Raw genomic sequence first — 17,230 nt, 5'->3', positions numbered from 1 at the left:
TCCACTTGTCATACTTCAATGTTCACACTTAAATAAGCACCTCTAAGCACTTTCTGTCAGAATGTTTAGTTAGAGGACATATTTGCTTAAACAACAACTGAGAAATAACTTGGGCAGAATTGAAGTGATGTGATTTCAGTGATGTAAATTTCCTTTACTATTTATTTTTTTAATTTGTTTTTTATAAGATATAATTGATTCACAATATTATATTAGGTTCAGGTATATAACAGAGTGATTCAATATTTTATAGATTATGCTTTTAAAGTTGTTATAAAATATTGGTTATATTCCCTATGTTATAAACTATATTTTGTAGATATTTTATTTTATACATAGGAGTTTGTACTTCTTAATTCCCTAATTCCACTCGCTTCTTCCTACTTGGAATTTTTTCTTCTTTAAAACTTGGTTGCTTCATCCTTCTCCACACTGGCATAAATTTGCAGAGCCTCATCTCACAGTATTAAATTATAAAAAATCCTCTCTTCCTTAGCATCTCATCTCTTTTCTTCTTCCAGATGTTTTGATCTAAGCTTACTGAGAAGAAAGCAATCTCCTAAGAGAAGCCATTAAAATGGATAGGCTTTGCTTGGAACCTCCCACGAAAATTAGCTTCCCTGGTGGTTCAGCTGGTAAATAATCCACCTGTAATGCGGGAGACCTGGGCTCGATCCCTGGGTTGGGAAGATCCCCTGGAGGATGGCATAGCTACCCACTCCAGTGTTCTTGCTTGGAGAATCCCCATGGACAAGTGGAGTCTGGTGGGCTGCAGTCCATGGGGTTGCACTTGTACTTTACAAGATATCTGAAGATGAAAACATCTAATAATAAAGGTGACATTAGGCCACTAGATATTAAAGAGATTAATCTTCATGTGGGGAAAATTTAATCTATAAAGAGCCATCTGCATCTAAAATATTTTGAGTTGTTCATTTGAATTGTTTGTGGTTTCTGTTGAATTTGTGTCATCCTCATCTGATACTGTTCTTTTGTATCATGTCCTTCTCTGCTCTTAATTCCTTTATCCTCAGCTATTTTTTCCCCTAAAACCTTTGGCCCATCACTAATTCTCCCTCATATCAAATTGCTTCCTTCATTTGTTTTATGCTTAGAGTTGTATAATCTACTCAGAGTTATAAAAAGTGGAAAAATAAAGTATATGTAGAAGTTAATATTTGTTCATATTCCAATAATTTCCTAAATGTTACTCTAATTTGAAAGCTATTTTTCATATTACTTTTTGTTGATGTTGTTGATTAAGCAACAATAAATTTAATCATGTATGTAATTTGATTCATAAGGTAAATGATACTGTTTCACTGTCTTTAAAGAGTTTTATTTTCACTTAATATTAAAAAAAATAAAAAAAAATTTCCAGATTGTAATAACAACCTTATTTTTACAAGCAACTATTCTTCTGCTTCAATTCCATTGGGATATATGTATATATTAACTTATAAAAGTATCATCTACTTGCTATAAAAACTATTTAGAAAAATGCAATTAAAGAAAACACTGACAATGTTAATGATTTTTATGCATGATTATAGAAGTTCTGAATAAACAGATCTAGTTCTTATTTACCAACATTGTCACAAAGGAATATAATAATGTAATATTAAATTAAGAAATGTATTTGGTGAAAGTATATAAAAAACTATATATATATATATATATATTTATAAATGAGTATTTTATGAACTGCTAAAATACTGAGTCATTTGTGCTACTGGACTAACCTTTGTGTCTGTGAGATCCATCCATGTTGCTAAACTCGATATGATTTTCATCAGCCCAGTAGAGTCTATGGTTGACATAATCTATTGTTAGTGCCATAGGTCTAGAAATCTTGGTTTCTATGACAACACTCTGATTGGTTCCATCCATTCCAACACGGCCAATGTGAGGATACTCACAGCAATCAATCCAATACAAATACCTAGAAAAGAAAATCAGCAGGCATATTATTTACAATCAGGGAATAAAACACCATACAGTATTTCTCTTATTTACTCAGCTATTCCCAAATTAATTCTTGTATCTCTCTAAATTGTAGTTTGTAAAAGCATATTCTAGTACAAACTTCTGTTATTTTTTTTTAAACATATAGCATACTTTGAAATATCCAGATAATTTTAGACATGTTTCCTTTAGTAAACAACTCATGTATATAACATTTCAGGAACTGTTAACAAATTACAGATGCCCAAAATGAAAGTTGTAAACTTTCAAACTGCATTCATAATGTTAAAGGAATAAAACAACCCAGATGCATTTTTTTCTTTTGTTTTACCTATGAAAAATTCAAAATGAATTATGGAGGAATACATTGTATTTTCTTAGATGCTCATTGTCCAGTGTGGTAGCCACTAGCTAATTGTGATTCTTTATATTTAAATTAATTAAAATCATATAAAATTAAGTGAATTACATAAGTGAAAAATAATTTCCTCCATTAAATGCTGTCAACAAAGTATTACAAATTTTTGGAGATGAATATAAAGTATTTGAGGTCATTAAGTAAATTATGGGGTTTCTCTGGTGACTCAGTGGTAAAGAATCCACCTGTCAGGAGACAAGGTTTGATCCCTTGGTTGAGAAAGTCCCCTGGTGAAGGAAATGGTAAATCACTCCAGTATTCTTGCTTGGGAAATTCCATGGACTGAGAAGCACTGTGGGCTATAGTCTAGGGGGTCAAAAAGAGTTGGACATGACTTAGCAGCTAAACAACAACAACATAGTAAATTATGAATTTCAAATCATCTGACCTCTGTGTAATAGCAAATCTAAATTTTTGTTTGTATTTTGAACTTTTAATTTGGCTAATATTATCACCATCTTGAACCAAGATACCAGAAAGAGGAAGAACATATTTTATGGAGTCCAACAGCTCTTACATTACCCTAAATAAGTTCAGTAAGAGTTTGAGGCTTGAAATTCTCTCCCTGATATTCAAATTTTTCATTATGAGACACAAACAGACTTCTACAAATGACTTTCCACTTTGGAAATGTGTGAACTGAGCTCTACTTGGAGTATTTATAGTTCTATAATTTTCACTTCTGTGCTTTCATCATATCATCTGACTTGCTCCTGTCTCTTCAATTATATAGATACTTTCATTCAGACATAACTTATATTGTCTCCTCTGTTCTCCACAAATTCTTCTCTGATTTGTGTCAGTTCAAATTTTTCAAAGTATGTTATAAAATTATATATTTGAAAAATGGTTTTGTTAAGCAAAGTAAGCATCCTCTTTTTAATTACAGGACTTCTCAAAGCTGTTAAAATGGTACACATATAATGATTGTCTAAGATAGAGCTATGATATCCTTTTTTATCACATAGTTTTGGGTAATACCATTTATCTTCCTAGAGCAGGTTGCAGGAGACACACTTTACGAAACTCTGCTTTAGCTAGTTCTGGTCTGCAGAATTTCTTTATCATGTGTATAATTGAACAACACATATATCACGCACATGGGAACCCACAAAGCAGTAATGACACAGGTTCTTGTGGTTCAGAATCAGAGAATCTAACTCAATAAATCAGTTGGTGGGGCATCCCTGATAAATCCCCAAGCCATTCTTAAGTGGACTGAAAAACGTGTCTTGAAACAGTGATTCACTGAGGTCATAATATATCAAACATTACTTATTACTGAGAACACAGAGGTAAACATTATTTTTGCCATCAAAGATCTCTCAATGAATACAATAGAGGTGAATGTTAAATCAAAAATTTTAAGACTATTATGATAAAAGTTTTTTTTTTTTTACCATGGAGGTGCCAATGAAGGAACAACAATTTTACCTAAATGGAAAATGAAATGAAAAATCTTATTCTCACTAGTAGCTCTTTGAGCATAAATCTTATCTTCAAAACAATCTAACCCAATTTCTTGATAGCAATGATCTTTCTCCTCTTTCAGAATTTAAAATAAAGTATAATTTAAAGATTTTAATGCTGCAACAGGTCTTGAAAATCACATAGCTTCAGGCCTTCACTTCATGATAAACTGAAACTGTAAAATATTACGAGCTTTGTCCTAGCCTGTTACAATAGTGGTAGCTGGACCAAGGGCTCAGGTCTCAAGATTTACAGACTTTTTTTAAAAAGCATTTTTATATTTAAGATAAAATTCATATTCCATGAATAATGCAGTTTTGTCATTTTTTTTCCTAATCAACATTATGTAAAGTCTTAAAAGCAAAACCAAAAAATAAAAAGCCTAGAAACAGATTATTGAGTTCAAATACCAGGTCTACCCATGTGAATTGGGCACTTTAGTTAACTACCCCAAGCCTGGATTTATTTATATGTTCAAAAGGGATAATAGTAATAATTTCTCCCCACAGAGAAAAATATCAACCTTTGAAGCATTTTTTGTTTTTCAGCTCTAATTATTTACAATAAATTTTATACTTAGATAATATTTAAGGTTGCATTTTAGATGTAAAATGACCAGAAGGTCTAGTTCAGACTTATTGAGAAGCTTAAATGCATAGTAATGAGGCTTAAGTATGAAAAAGATAACAAAATAAAGCCATCAGCAGTTGACCACCCATAAAGAGAGAGGCACAGTAAATGCTTTGCTTGTGAAAACTCATTCGTGCTCATCCTGTCTGACTCTTTGATACTGCATGGACTATTGCCTGCCAGGCTCCTCTGTCCATGGGATTCTCCAGGCAAGAAAACTGGAGTGGGTTGCCATTTTCTCCTCCAGGGGATCTTCTCTATCCTGGGGCTGAACCCGGGTCTCTGGAATCTCCTGTATTGGCAGGCAGATTCTTTACCACTGAACCACCTGGAAAGTTCAATTTAAAAATAAGGCATGCTTGTAATTACTATGCAGTTTCTTTAATTTCCCAAATAACATACTATCTATAGTAACTTAAATTTTGTAAAAAGGCAAATTGTAAAACAGGAAAAAATTTTTTCTATGCCTTGTTTGGATGACTCTTGGAAAAGTTGCTCATGGCTCAAGGTAATTTTGTTACTGTAAACTCTAATGAGATACAATAGAGAAAAGAGCTGACCAAAGCTTGGAAACTGAATTAAATCCCTAGTTTAATATCATACTACCTAAATGATCCTGAGAAAATCACTTAGCCATTTTGGCTGAATGTTCTTTGTTGAGTGTGTGTGTTCATCATTCAGTTGTGTCCGACTCTTTGTGACCCCATGGACTGTAGCCCACAAGGTTCCTCTGTCCATGGAATTTTCCAGGCAAGAATACTGGAGTGAGTAACCATTTCCTTCTCTAGGGGAAATTATCAACCCAGGAACCAAACTCAGGTCTCTCACATTGTGGACAGATATTTCCAGGCAAGAATACTAGAGTGAGTAACCATTTCCTTCTCTAGGGGAAATTATCAGCCCAGGAACCAAACTCAGGTCTCACATTGTGGACAGATACAGTACTCTCTGAGCCACCAGGGAAACTGGTTCTTATTTGTACTAAAAATATAATAATAAGAACAATCAGGTCTTTTTCAGAGACTCTGAGAAAGCAGTATATGCATCTAAAGTGATATAACACAGACAGATTTTTCTAATTTGCAAAATACTATAGAAGTGGCAGTGATCATCATTATCATTATTATTATTATTTGGCACTCCAACTCCCAATAGGTCATTCCACTTTCTTATATCCGCCCCTTTTCCTACGTTCCTCCTATTCTGAGGAAGTCATTTTTCTGTGTACCTTCTTTGCCCAAGCCACAAGTCTTATAAGGTTTATTTCATTGTTGTTGCGTTGTATTACATTTTGATTTATTCCTAGCTCCTTTTTACTCTGTAAACTGGTATCAAAGTTCTCCAATTACATATAGCTAATTTGCTCCCTTTGTATGAGTTTTGTTTTTTTTTTTCAATTCTTTGGATATGCCATGCTCTTCTATAGGTCTTTACTTTTCCATAAAACTTCTTTTTGCCTGAATTACCTTCAGCACTGAAGTGAACCACATAATCTGACTAATTCATACTTCACCACTCTTGTCCAGGAATATCTCACTGATTCCAGTTGAGGCAGACACATGTTCTATTTTCTCCACTTTAGAGGTACTGCATTATATGACAATTATTTGCTCATCTGCCTACTAACTGAACCAGTACTTTGAAACAGGGGTTGTATCTTTTATTTTTATACTATACCTAGAAGAGTGCCAGATATACACTAGATGCTAGAGAAATATGAGTTGAATAAATGAATGAGTAGATGAATTTATTTTGTTAACCAGTCATAATATACTTTCAATTTACTGTCTATCATAATGAATTTTTGTTATGCTGAAGTGATATTTTAAAGATAAAAGTATGCTCATTCTAATCCCCAAAAAAGGCAGTGCCAAAGAATGTTAAAACTACCACACAACTGCACTCATTTCACATTCTAGAAAGGTAATGCTCAAAATTCTCCAAGCCAGATTTCAACAGTAAGCGAATTGAAACTTCCAGATGTTCAAGCCAAGATTTAGAAAAGGCAGAGGAAGCAGAAGAACCAGAGATCATATTGCCAAAATTCATTGAATCATAGAAAAAGCAAGAAAATTACAGAAAAAAAATCTACTGCTTTATTGATTATGCCAAATCCTTTGACTGTGTGGATCTCAACAAACTGTGGAAAATTCTTAAAGAAATGGGAATATCAGACCACCTTACCTGCTTCCTGAGAAACGTGTATGCAGGTCAAGAAGCAACAGTTAGAACCAGGCATGGAACAATGGACTGGTTGCAAACTGGGAAAGGATTACATCAAGGCTGTATATTGTAACCATGCTTATTTAACTTATATACAGTATACATCATGAGAAATACTGGGCTGGATGGAGTACAGCTGGAATCAAGATTGTGGGAAGAAATAACAACAACTTCAGATATGAAGATGACACCAGCCTTATGGAAGAAAGTGAAGAGGAACTAAAGAGGCTCTTGATGAAAGTGAAAGAGGAGAGTGAAAAAGCTGGCTTAAAACAGCATTCAAAAAATAAGATCATGACATTTGATCCCATCATTTCATGGCAAATAGATGGGGAAACAATGGAAACAGTGACAGAATTTATTTTCTTGGGCTCTAAAAGCACTGCAGATGGTTACTGCAGCCATTAAATTTTTAAGACACTTGCTCCTTGGAAGAAAAGCTATGACAAACCTAACAGCATATTAAAAAGAGAGACATTACTTTGCCAGCAAAACTCTGTCTAGTCAAAGCTATAGTTTTTCCAGTAGTCATGCATGGATGTGAGAGTTGGACCATAAAGAAGGCTGAGCACTGAAGAATTGATGTTTTTGAACTGTGGTGTTTGAGAAGACTCTTGAGAGTCCCTTGGACTGCAAGGAAATCCAGCCAGTCCATCCTAAAGGAAATCAGTCCTGAATATTCACTGGAAGGACTGATGCTGAAGCCAAAGGTCCAATACTTTGGCCACTTGATTCAAAGATATGACTCATTTGAAAAGACCCTGATGCTGGTAAAGATTGAAGGCAGGAGGAGAAGGGGATGACAGAGGATGAATGGTTGGATGGCATCACTGACTCGATGAACGTGAGTTTTAATAAGCTCTGGGAGATGGTGAAGGACAGGGAAGCCTGACATGCTGCAGTCCATGGAGTCGCAAAGTTGGACATGACTGAGTGACTGAACAATAACTATGCTCAGCACAGTTTTGTATTTTCTATTCTATTTTAAAATGCATCTATATCTCTTCTGTTTATAAATACTAAATATAAATGATATTACTCACCCAGAATTTATGATTAAATTAGTACACTGATTCCCAATCAATAACAGAATAACAGGGATAATTGGATTTCAGCTGAATTTTAACGTAATAACCAGGAAGATGATCTATTTATATTTTCTTTTTCATTCTTACTAACCAACATATCCACAATGAGACCACTGGCATACTACCATCATAAGAAAGTATCCCCAAGCTCCCTTTAAAATGTTTATAGATGCTTTATCACATTAGACCTTCCAATGATCTTTATCTTCCCTAAAGAATCCTTGCTCTCTTCTTCACTAAATATTGGGACAGAGATTACACTTCTAAAGAAAAGAGGGGTTAGTAGTAGTATTGGTATATTCAGAACATATGCAAATCACAATAGAAAAGTTCAATTCCACCTTTACTGAATACTCAGAATTTAAGCTGTCATTTTTGGAGCAAGATTGTGTAATAATTTAGACAGCCATGGCATTTCCATCCTGAAGCTCATCTCATATAAACTAAAATCCAAGTTACCTTATTGTCTCACTTTGGGGAACCAGGAAAACAGTATGAACAAAAAGGTGTCATTAAATTTTATCTGTTAGAATCTGTTTATCTGCTGTTATATGGCTTTAATTGTTTCATAAAAATACCTGATTTTTATGTTTCTTGGGTTATAATCTGGGATTTCATATCATACTTCAAATATTATTTAAAATGGAATCAAAGTAGTCTTTCATAATATCTGCAATAATTTAATATTTTGCCATCTTAATTGACACTTTTGGCAGGTTGATGATAAGTTCAGATTGCATCAGTTAATGGGTTACTAACTCTAACCTGGGAGAAATAAACCTTAACACTAGATTCAGCTGTGTTCACTAGGGTAGGATACAGTTTGCTTTATAAACAGGAAAGTTCCAAATACTGTTATTAACAAATAATGCTTCTTATATTTGGAAAATAAGGCATCTTGAAAATTATGAGATGAGAGCTAAGAGAGAAATACTGATTTGAAGAAAAGGACAATGGACAAGCTAAAATATCTTGTGATAAAATACCAAATGACTCAAATATGCATATTCTTTTGAACGAATGATCATGATAGCCAAACAGTATCTGACCATTATTTCCTGTAATATCTATGGAAACAGACTCCATTGTGACTCTGTTCATTTAAAATATAGTTGATATTCTATTGTTACTATGGTAAAGAAAATATTTTAAAAGGTAACAAAATAGTATGCATAATTGTATAGTGAAAAGTCAAAACTTGCACCATTACCTTGGAAATGGTTTGTAGATTTACAGTACAAGTCTTCCCCATTACATATTGCTTTTACCCAAATTAATATTTAAAATTAAGCTCCAGGCATATTATTATATGATCACTTTGTCGATTATAAACATGAGACAGTAAAACAGAGATACATTATATTAGCAAGAAGCAAAATTTAATTATTGCATATGGTTAAGCAGTGATTTGGTGAACTATTAAATGGGAAATTAATTAAGACAGCAGAAAATCTAGAGCACTAGAGTTAGTATAATGCTTGTTTATTGCAAATATGTGATATTTTTAAAAAGCAAATTTTCTCTAAATTTGTTATTTAAAAACATGTTCAATAGGTTGAACTTCTACAGAGATCATTTTGGAGTATGTAATCACTCAAATTATAGTGTTAAAAAAAGAGAATGATATGCCTTCTCTACCTACCAAAATAACATAATTGAAAGTAAATGATAATGGTCATAAACTACAGAACTTTAGAAAGCAGCTTTGACACTTAAATGTGTGTTCAACACTCATCTAAATTCTCCAGCCAGTTGTCCTTGATCCGTATGATGACTTGTTCTTAATTCTCACAGAAAAATGCAAATAAAATCCAACACTAATATGAATCTTCCCTGAGATTCTCACTATGCTTTTCCCTCTGAATGCATGGATAATGCACCGCTATTTATTATTCATAGATACTACTTATGTCTCCTGATAATAAAGTTGTTCAGGAATCACAATACCTCCATTCTTGACTACTACAAATACTGCAAAACAATATCCAAGAGTTTATCTTTGCTTCTCTTTCCTCCAAGAGTTAAAGGCATTAAAATTGAATAAATCTGTGTTTTATTTATTTCATACACTTATTGGATTGTTAGAAGAGTTGTGTTTAAAACCTAAAAAAAATACTTCCTGTAAAATTCCATCATTTAAATTTTCTTTCTCTGTGATAGTCACATTTGTATTTTTGATTTCTCAATTAAAATTTCTACACATTTACACTTTTCATTGGTTCCCATGTTAAAATCTACAGGCCAGGATTTACCATACTGAACATAACCCACAGTCTTAAGTTTTAAGATTTTCAATGTTTGTTACAAACCCAGCACGAGGATCTAAAGACAGGTCCCTGGGAAACTTCAGCCTTTTGCTAACAAGTATAGTAGGGTATAAGCCATTGAGTTTGGATACTTCAATGATCCTTTTTTCTGTGTCCGACCAATAGAGGTTTTTTCCAATCCAATCAACAGCAAGTGCATTGGGGACAGCTGTGTTATGCACTACCTAACAAAATAAGAATTTTAAAAGTTAACATTTTAAATGCCTAGAATAAGAATTAAGCAATTACTTCTTGACTTTTTTAGAGATACATAATTGTATTTAAACATTGAAATGGAATTTAGATAAGCACAACATATAGAACAATTTACCTAATAAAATTACTTACTTGTTTGTGAGATTACTCAATATGTAATCAGGCCCCAAGAAATTCAGGCCCCAAGGTTTAAAGAAAGAAACACCAAAATAAAAAGTTGTTGGATGGCTACACAGTTGTTTATTAAATTTTCATTACAGTTTACTTATTCTCTCAAAATTTGGAGGAAAAATTCTATTACAGGTACAGGCACACACATACTAGCACAAAAAATAATTGATATTATCTATTAATAAAAGGTTCTGGGGGAGATACCAATTAATTCAACACTCCCCCAACTGTTCTTGCCCTACTTACACTACCTACTACAAAGAAAGAATATAAACAAATATATGCATTAAATATTTAACCTAACCAAAGGGAAGTAAAAATGTATTCATTTAACAGTTGTGTTCAATTGCAACCTATGTCAAATATAACAAGGATATAGGTTTTGTATGCACAAATATGCTGTATATAAAAAACCAATAGCATTTATTCTGAATTATGAAACCTACTGATTATTTTGGTATTATATATATGTGTATATATATAATTTAAAGATTTTATTAATATTTTCAAAATTGCTTCCATCATAGCTTTCTATACAATATTATAAATGGCTTCAAAATTTTTTAAGTAATTGAAGGGTTCAATCTACTTGAATTTGAACTTCTATTAATACATTTTACTACATACATGCAGTGCAAATTATTTTATTTTAAAACTTAAATTAACATAGAAATGGTGTCAAGTAGAGTAGTTCACATCTAGAATGTGATATGTGTTAATTTTGATGCTGTCTACTCAAAGAATTCATCATTTTACACAAATGTATTCAATTATTTCCTTCTATAACAATATAATAGTGCTATAATTTCAATCTACATTCTAATAATTACTTTTTTCAATTACAAATACTCTAACTCAATATTTTCTTTTACAGAAATCAACACAATTAAATCTCAGGCACTAATCATTCAAGTTCAAAGTATTCATCACATTTTATAGGGTTGTGACTATAAGTTTTCAGATTTTATTTACTCAATTTGATTTTTATCTTATAGCAATCATGTTATAATGAAACATGGATAAGAATCTCCAATTTCATATTTAAAGTATACATTAACTTACACTGTACAAATGTGAAATTCAAAACAACCTAATACATTCTATGAGTCATGCCTTTACCATCAAATAACATTTTCTATTCAATTTAACCATACCAATACAATATTGAATTATCTCATCATTGTAATATCCAGGTACCTTAATATCACTTCCATTTAAACACATTCTATTTATGCGACTGCCATTGGGTCGACTGGAATCAATCCAATAGATAAATTCTTCTCTGTAATCAAAGTCTATACCAATAACATTGTTTAATCCCTAAAAATAAAAAAGAATATATCTGAATAATAGTTAACAGAAATCTTCTTACAATATTTTAGGAATTCATAAGAATCAATATTTCCCTTTGAATCTAAATAGTTACAGGTTTACAATAAAAAACATGTGTGACCAATTCTTCTTAAAAGCATCATATGTTTACATTTTCTCTATATCATACACATAAGATGTTGTATAGTTTATTTGAGCATATTTCCAAATAGGAAAAATATTGGAGTGTTAAAAGAAAACAGTTTAAGTAAATAGTCAATAATATGGGAAAATATTTTCTTTTAGACAAATAAAGGAAAAAATTTTCATTTTTGGTTAATGTTAATTTGATGCTATTATGAGTATATATCTAAATTGAAAAGGTAGGTGATCCCCAATAATTTAAGATGAGCTTTTGCTAGCTACCTGATGAAAGTCAGAAAAGAAGATTTTAAAAGTTTACTTTCCCCAAAAGCTTTTGGTTCAACAACATACTAACATTCTCTGTTTTTCTCATGCTTCAAGCAGCCTGTTAGGCAATACAGAGCCACATTCAAATTTAAAAGTTAAAACTTTAGTGAATATTTAACCAAAGAGGAACTTGGTTAACATCTTTTTATTACACATGGTAGAAATGTAAGGAAATCCTTCCTTTTAGACGCACAGTTAGTGCATTTTTTAGCAGGTAACAAAATTGAACGTGAATTCAGCTGATGGATTTTTTGATAACCCAGCTCCTTTGGCTGTTTCACTGTTTCACTGATTTGATTTGAGAATTGTTCACTAGGATCTGAGAAGCTTCTTAGCTGTCAAGCTGTTCAAATGACTGCCCAGGGGTTGGTTTATTTATTTATTTTTCCCATTTATTTTTATTAGTTGGAGGCTAATTGCTTTACAATATTGTAGTGGTTTTGCCATACATTGACATGAATCAGCCATGGATTTACACATGTTCCCCATCCCGATCCCCCCTCCCGCATCCCTCTCCATCCCATCCCTTTGGGTCCTCCCCGTGCACCAGCCCTAAGCACTTGACTCATGTATCCAGCCTTGACTGGTGATCTGTTTCACCCTTGAGAGTATACTTGTTTCAATGCTATTCTCTCAGAATATCCCACCCTCACCTTCTCCCACAGAGTCTAAAAGACTGTTCTGTACATCTGTATCTCTTTTTCTGTTTTGCATATAGGGTTATCGTTACCATCTTTTTAAATTCCATATATGTGTGTTAGTATACTGTATTGGTCTTTATCTTTCTGGCTTACTTCACTCTGTATAATGGGCTCCAATTTTATCCATCTCATTAGAACTGATTTAAATGAATTCTTTTTAACGGCTGAGTAATATTCCATAGTATATCTGTACCACAGCTTCCTTATCCATTCATCTGCTAATGGGCATCTAGGTTGTTTCCATGTCCTGGCTATTATAAACAGTGCTGCGATGAACATTGGGGTACACGTGTCTCTTTCAGATCTGGTTTCTTCGGTGTGTCTGCCCAGGAGTGGGATTGCTGGGTCATATGGCAGTTCTATTTCCAGTTTTTTAAGAAATCTCCACACTGTTCTCCATAGCAGGCTGTACCTAGTTTGCATTCCCACCAACAGTGTAAGAGGGTTCCCTTTTCTCCACACCCTCTCCGGCATTTATTCCTTGTAGAATTTTGGATAGCAGCCATCCTGACTGGTGTGTAATGGTACCTCATTGTGGTTTTGATTTGCATTTCTCTGATAATGAGGGATGTTGAGCATCTTTTCATGTGTTTGCTAGCCATCTGTATGTCTTCTTTGGAGAAATGTCTGTTTAGTTCTTTGGCCCATTTTTTGATTGGGTCATTTATTTTTCTGGAATTGAGAAACTAGAACACGTTCTAACACCATACACAAAAATAAACTCAAAATGGATTAAAGATCTAAATGTAAGACCAGAAACTATAAAATTCCTAGAGGAGAACATAGGCAAAACACTCTCTGACATAAATCACAGCAAGATCCTCTATGACCCACCTTCCAGAATATTGGAAATAAAAGCAAAAATAAACAAATAGGACCTAATTAAGCTTAAAAGCTTTTGCACAACAAAGGAAACTATTAGCAAGGTGAAAAGAAAGCCTTCAGAATGGGAGAAAATAATAGCAAATGAAGAAACAGACAAAGGATTAATCTCAAAAATATACAAACAACTCCAGGGGTTGGTTTAATTCTGACCTATCATTAAGGCTCAATGATTTACCATCCCAATGGGCTAACAAAACTTGAATCAAGATTTCAATTGTGCTAACTCACTTTGAGGGTTGAATATGATTTTATTAATATATAAACTCTTATATATTAAAAAATAATTGACATTACAGACACTTGGCAAAGCCCTAGAGATATTTGCCATATCTTTATACCTGATGTAAGATTTTTACATCAATATTTACTCTGAAATTGTCATTAAAGTCACAAATTGGTTTAAGGGTTGCTTATAAGTACTTATAGTCCTATAAGTAATGATTAGCATCTCCAAGACATTGTTTTTTGTTGTTGTTGTTCTGTTTTGTTTTCTTGTGGTTTGGTTTGATTTGGTTTGGTAAAGTATGTGTGCTCAGTTGCTCAGTCTGTCCAGCTCTTTTTGACTCTATGGACTGTAGCCCATCAGGCTCCTCTGTTCACAGGATTATTCTGGCAAGAGTACTGGAGTTGGATGCCATTTCCTCCTCCAGGGGATCTGCCTGACCAGCTATTGAACCTGCATCTCCTGCAACTCTTGAATTGGCAGGTGGATTCCCACTTTAGCCACTTGGGAAGTCCTTGGGGAAAGGTGGTTAATTCCTAAATCTGAGTTCAGTTTCCACATCGATTCTCAAAATTCAGAATTTTATAATAACACTGCATCAGAGATACACACTTTTTAAATAAAACTTTGGCCAAGGCTAAATTTTTGCTATTCAGATTTTACTTCTTTCCAGCGACCTCCAAGACTAAAAATGGCCTATGTATGGAACTCAGAGCAGGTTTTGGCAAAAACTGATTTTTTTCTTCTCGTAGCCAGGCTAAATTCTTGGAGTGATGGTGTTGAAAATCATAGGCTCAAATCTTATGCTTTTATTTGTCTTAAAAGAAGCAATCTTTTTCTTCAGTTCCAGATTATAAAGTTAACCCAAAATAGCCTAACCCTGCTATGCCCAGATGAATAAATACAAATATACTTATTTCAGATGGCATCACTAATCAAGAATAATGATTATAAATGCTAAAAAAATGCAACTAACGTTCAGTCTCAGATTCAAAAGATTCATTAAATATTCATTTGCACACTAAAATTTGGAAGACTCTCTAACTAAATACACATAAGCATTCAACCTAAGAAGTTATCTATGCAAAATCAATCAAGATTCTAAAACATAAATTGAATATATTCCAAGTTCTGTAGAGCGCTTAATAAATTCAATAGTAGTCTATGATCTTCTTTCTGTTTAAAAGCATTTTTCATTGAAAGAATAAGGTATGGGTTAGGGTTCTGTGATGGCCTGGCAATACAGATAGGTAAATTAGAACTCTTCAAGAAGGATATGGACAGAAACTTCTCTCTCACTTTAGCCAAGAGTTACTCACAATCTCCAGTCTTGGCAGAATAACCCTATTCCATTCTTTACAATAATCAATTTAGATAATGAAAATCCAGTTCCAAATTTAGCAAGTCAACTATAATAAATTAAATCCGTGGATGCAGAGGAATTGAAGCTTAGAATTCTGACATATCTATCAAGACAAACTAGTCATTTTCCTACAGCTTTACTCTTAATCTCTACAGAAAACAGTGCAAAACCCTTCTTGCAGAATCATATGCAAGGAACATTAAAACAGCCAAAGGCATGGTCAAAATAATGTCAAAAAGCTAGAGTCATTCCAGTGGTTTCAGAGCTGAAAATTGGTTTCATCAAAATACTACTTGCTTCTTTTATTTCTGTGGTTGAGATTTGCACCATTTGATTCAAGATGATTAATTTAGGAAATTGTGTTTTGTTTCTTGATACAATTTTACTGGAATGAAAGGCACTGCTAGAACTGAATTGGATTACATATTGGAAAGCTACTTGATTAATTTTCATTTCTAAAATCCATTTACATTTTCTAAATGTGCTGTACGAATTTAAGTTATAGCTATCTTAGCTATAGCTATACTTTAGAATATATAGGGTAAAAATGTTCTACCAGTTGTTATAATTTTATGCTATAAAGCTTCATGAGATTGTTACTAATACAATAAAGAGAACTTGTTCTCTTTATTGTATTCAATAAAATTAAGGTATTAGAGTAAAATTTAAGGTATTAGAGTAAAATTTAAGGTATTATTAGAGTAAATTATTCTTCCTAATTAACTATGCACAAAATTCCCAATTAATTAAGGCAAGGATATTGTCTTTTCATTTATTTTGACTGGGAGAAAATGTGGAGAGACAATTACTGATATTTTCTACTTCAGTCTATATACGTAGAAAAATCTTTGAGAAAAAAAAAATGGTTTTACTTCCTAGAACCCCTTGAAACTTTCTATAATGCTATGATGAAATAGTGGTTAAAAACAAATATCCTAACAAAATGGTATATTTCAAGCAATACACAGTCAAAACTTTAAGGCTTGTTTTTACTATCTTGGGTCTTTACATCCTTACTCAGTTGTCACCCCTAACAAATGCTCTCCAAAGACACAGGTGTCCAGGGCCTGCATGGATTTCTTTATCTTCCTCATATCTTCTTCATTTCTATAAACTACACTAATTGTCTGAAATTCATACCGTCTTAAGTACTAGCGATTCAGCTCAGTTCAGTTCAGTTGCTCAGTCGCGTCCGACTCTGCGATCCCATGAACTGCAACACTCCAGGCCTTCCTGTCCATCACCAACACCTGGAGTCTACCCAAACCCATGTCCATTGAGTCAGTGATGCCATCCAACCATCTCATCCTCTGTCATCCCTCCCCTTCTCCTCCTGCCCTCAATCTTTCCCAGCATCAGGGTCTCTTCAAATGAGTCAGCTCTTCGCATCAGGTGGCCAAAGTATTGGAGTTTCAGCTTCAACATCAGTCCAGTGAACACCCAGGACTGATCTCCTTTATGATGGACTGGCTGGATCTCCTTGCAGTCCAAGGGACTCAAGAGTCTTATCCAACACCACAGTTCAAAAGCATCAATTCTCTGGTGCTCCCCTTTCTTTATAGTCTCTCTTACATCCATACATGACCACTGGAAAAACCATAGCCTTGACTATACAGACCTTTGTTGACAAAGTAATGTTTCTGCTTTTTAATATGCTGTCTAGGTTGGTCATAACTTTCCTGCCAAGGAGTGTCTTTTAATTTCATGGCTGCAATCACCATCTGCAATGGTTTTGGAGCCCCCCAAGATAAAGCCAGCCACTGTTTCCACTGTCTCCCCATCTATTCAC

General features: G+C 33.5%; 1 protein-coding gene across 1 annotated transcript in view; it reads right to left on the bottom strand.

Annotated features, from left to right (window-relative positions):
• The window catches only part of LRP1B (LDL receptor related protein 1B), a 2,064,747-nt gene that overhangs the window by 267,794 nt on the left and 1,779,723 nt on the right, over window positions 1–17,230 (bottom strand). Inside the window, 3 exon segments of the mRNA XM_070476260.1 lie at window positions 1,743–1,942; window positions 10,104–10,285; window positions 11,685–11,807. Of these exon segments, the coding sequence (XP_070332361.1) occupies window positions 1,743–1,942; window positions 10,104–10,285; window positions 11,685–11,807 (505 nt within the window).

The sequence above is a fragment of the Odocoileus virginianus genome, chromosome 13 (assembly GCF_023699985.2).
Source record: "Odocoileus virginianus isolate 20LAN1187 ecotype Illinois chromosome 13, Ovbor_1.2, whole genome shotgun sequence".
In the NCBI taxonomy this organism is placed as follows: Eukaryota; Metazoa; Chordata; class Mammalia; order Artiodactyla; family Cervidae; genus Odocoileus; species Odocoileus virginianus.
This window is presented reverse-complemented; position numbering and strand designations above follow the sequence as displayed.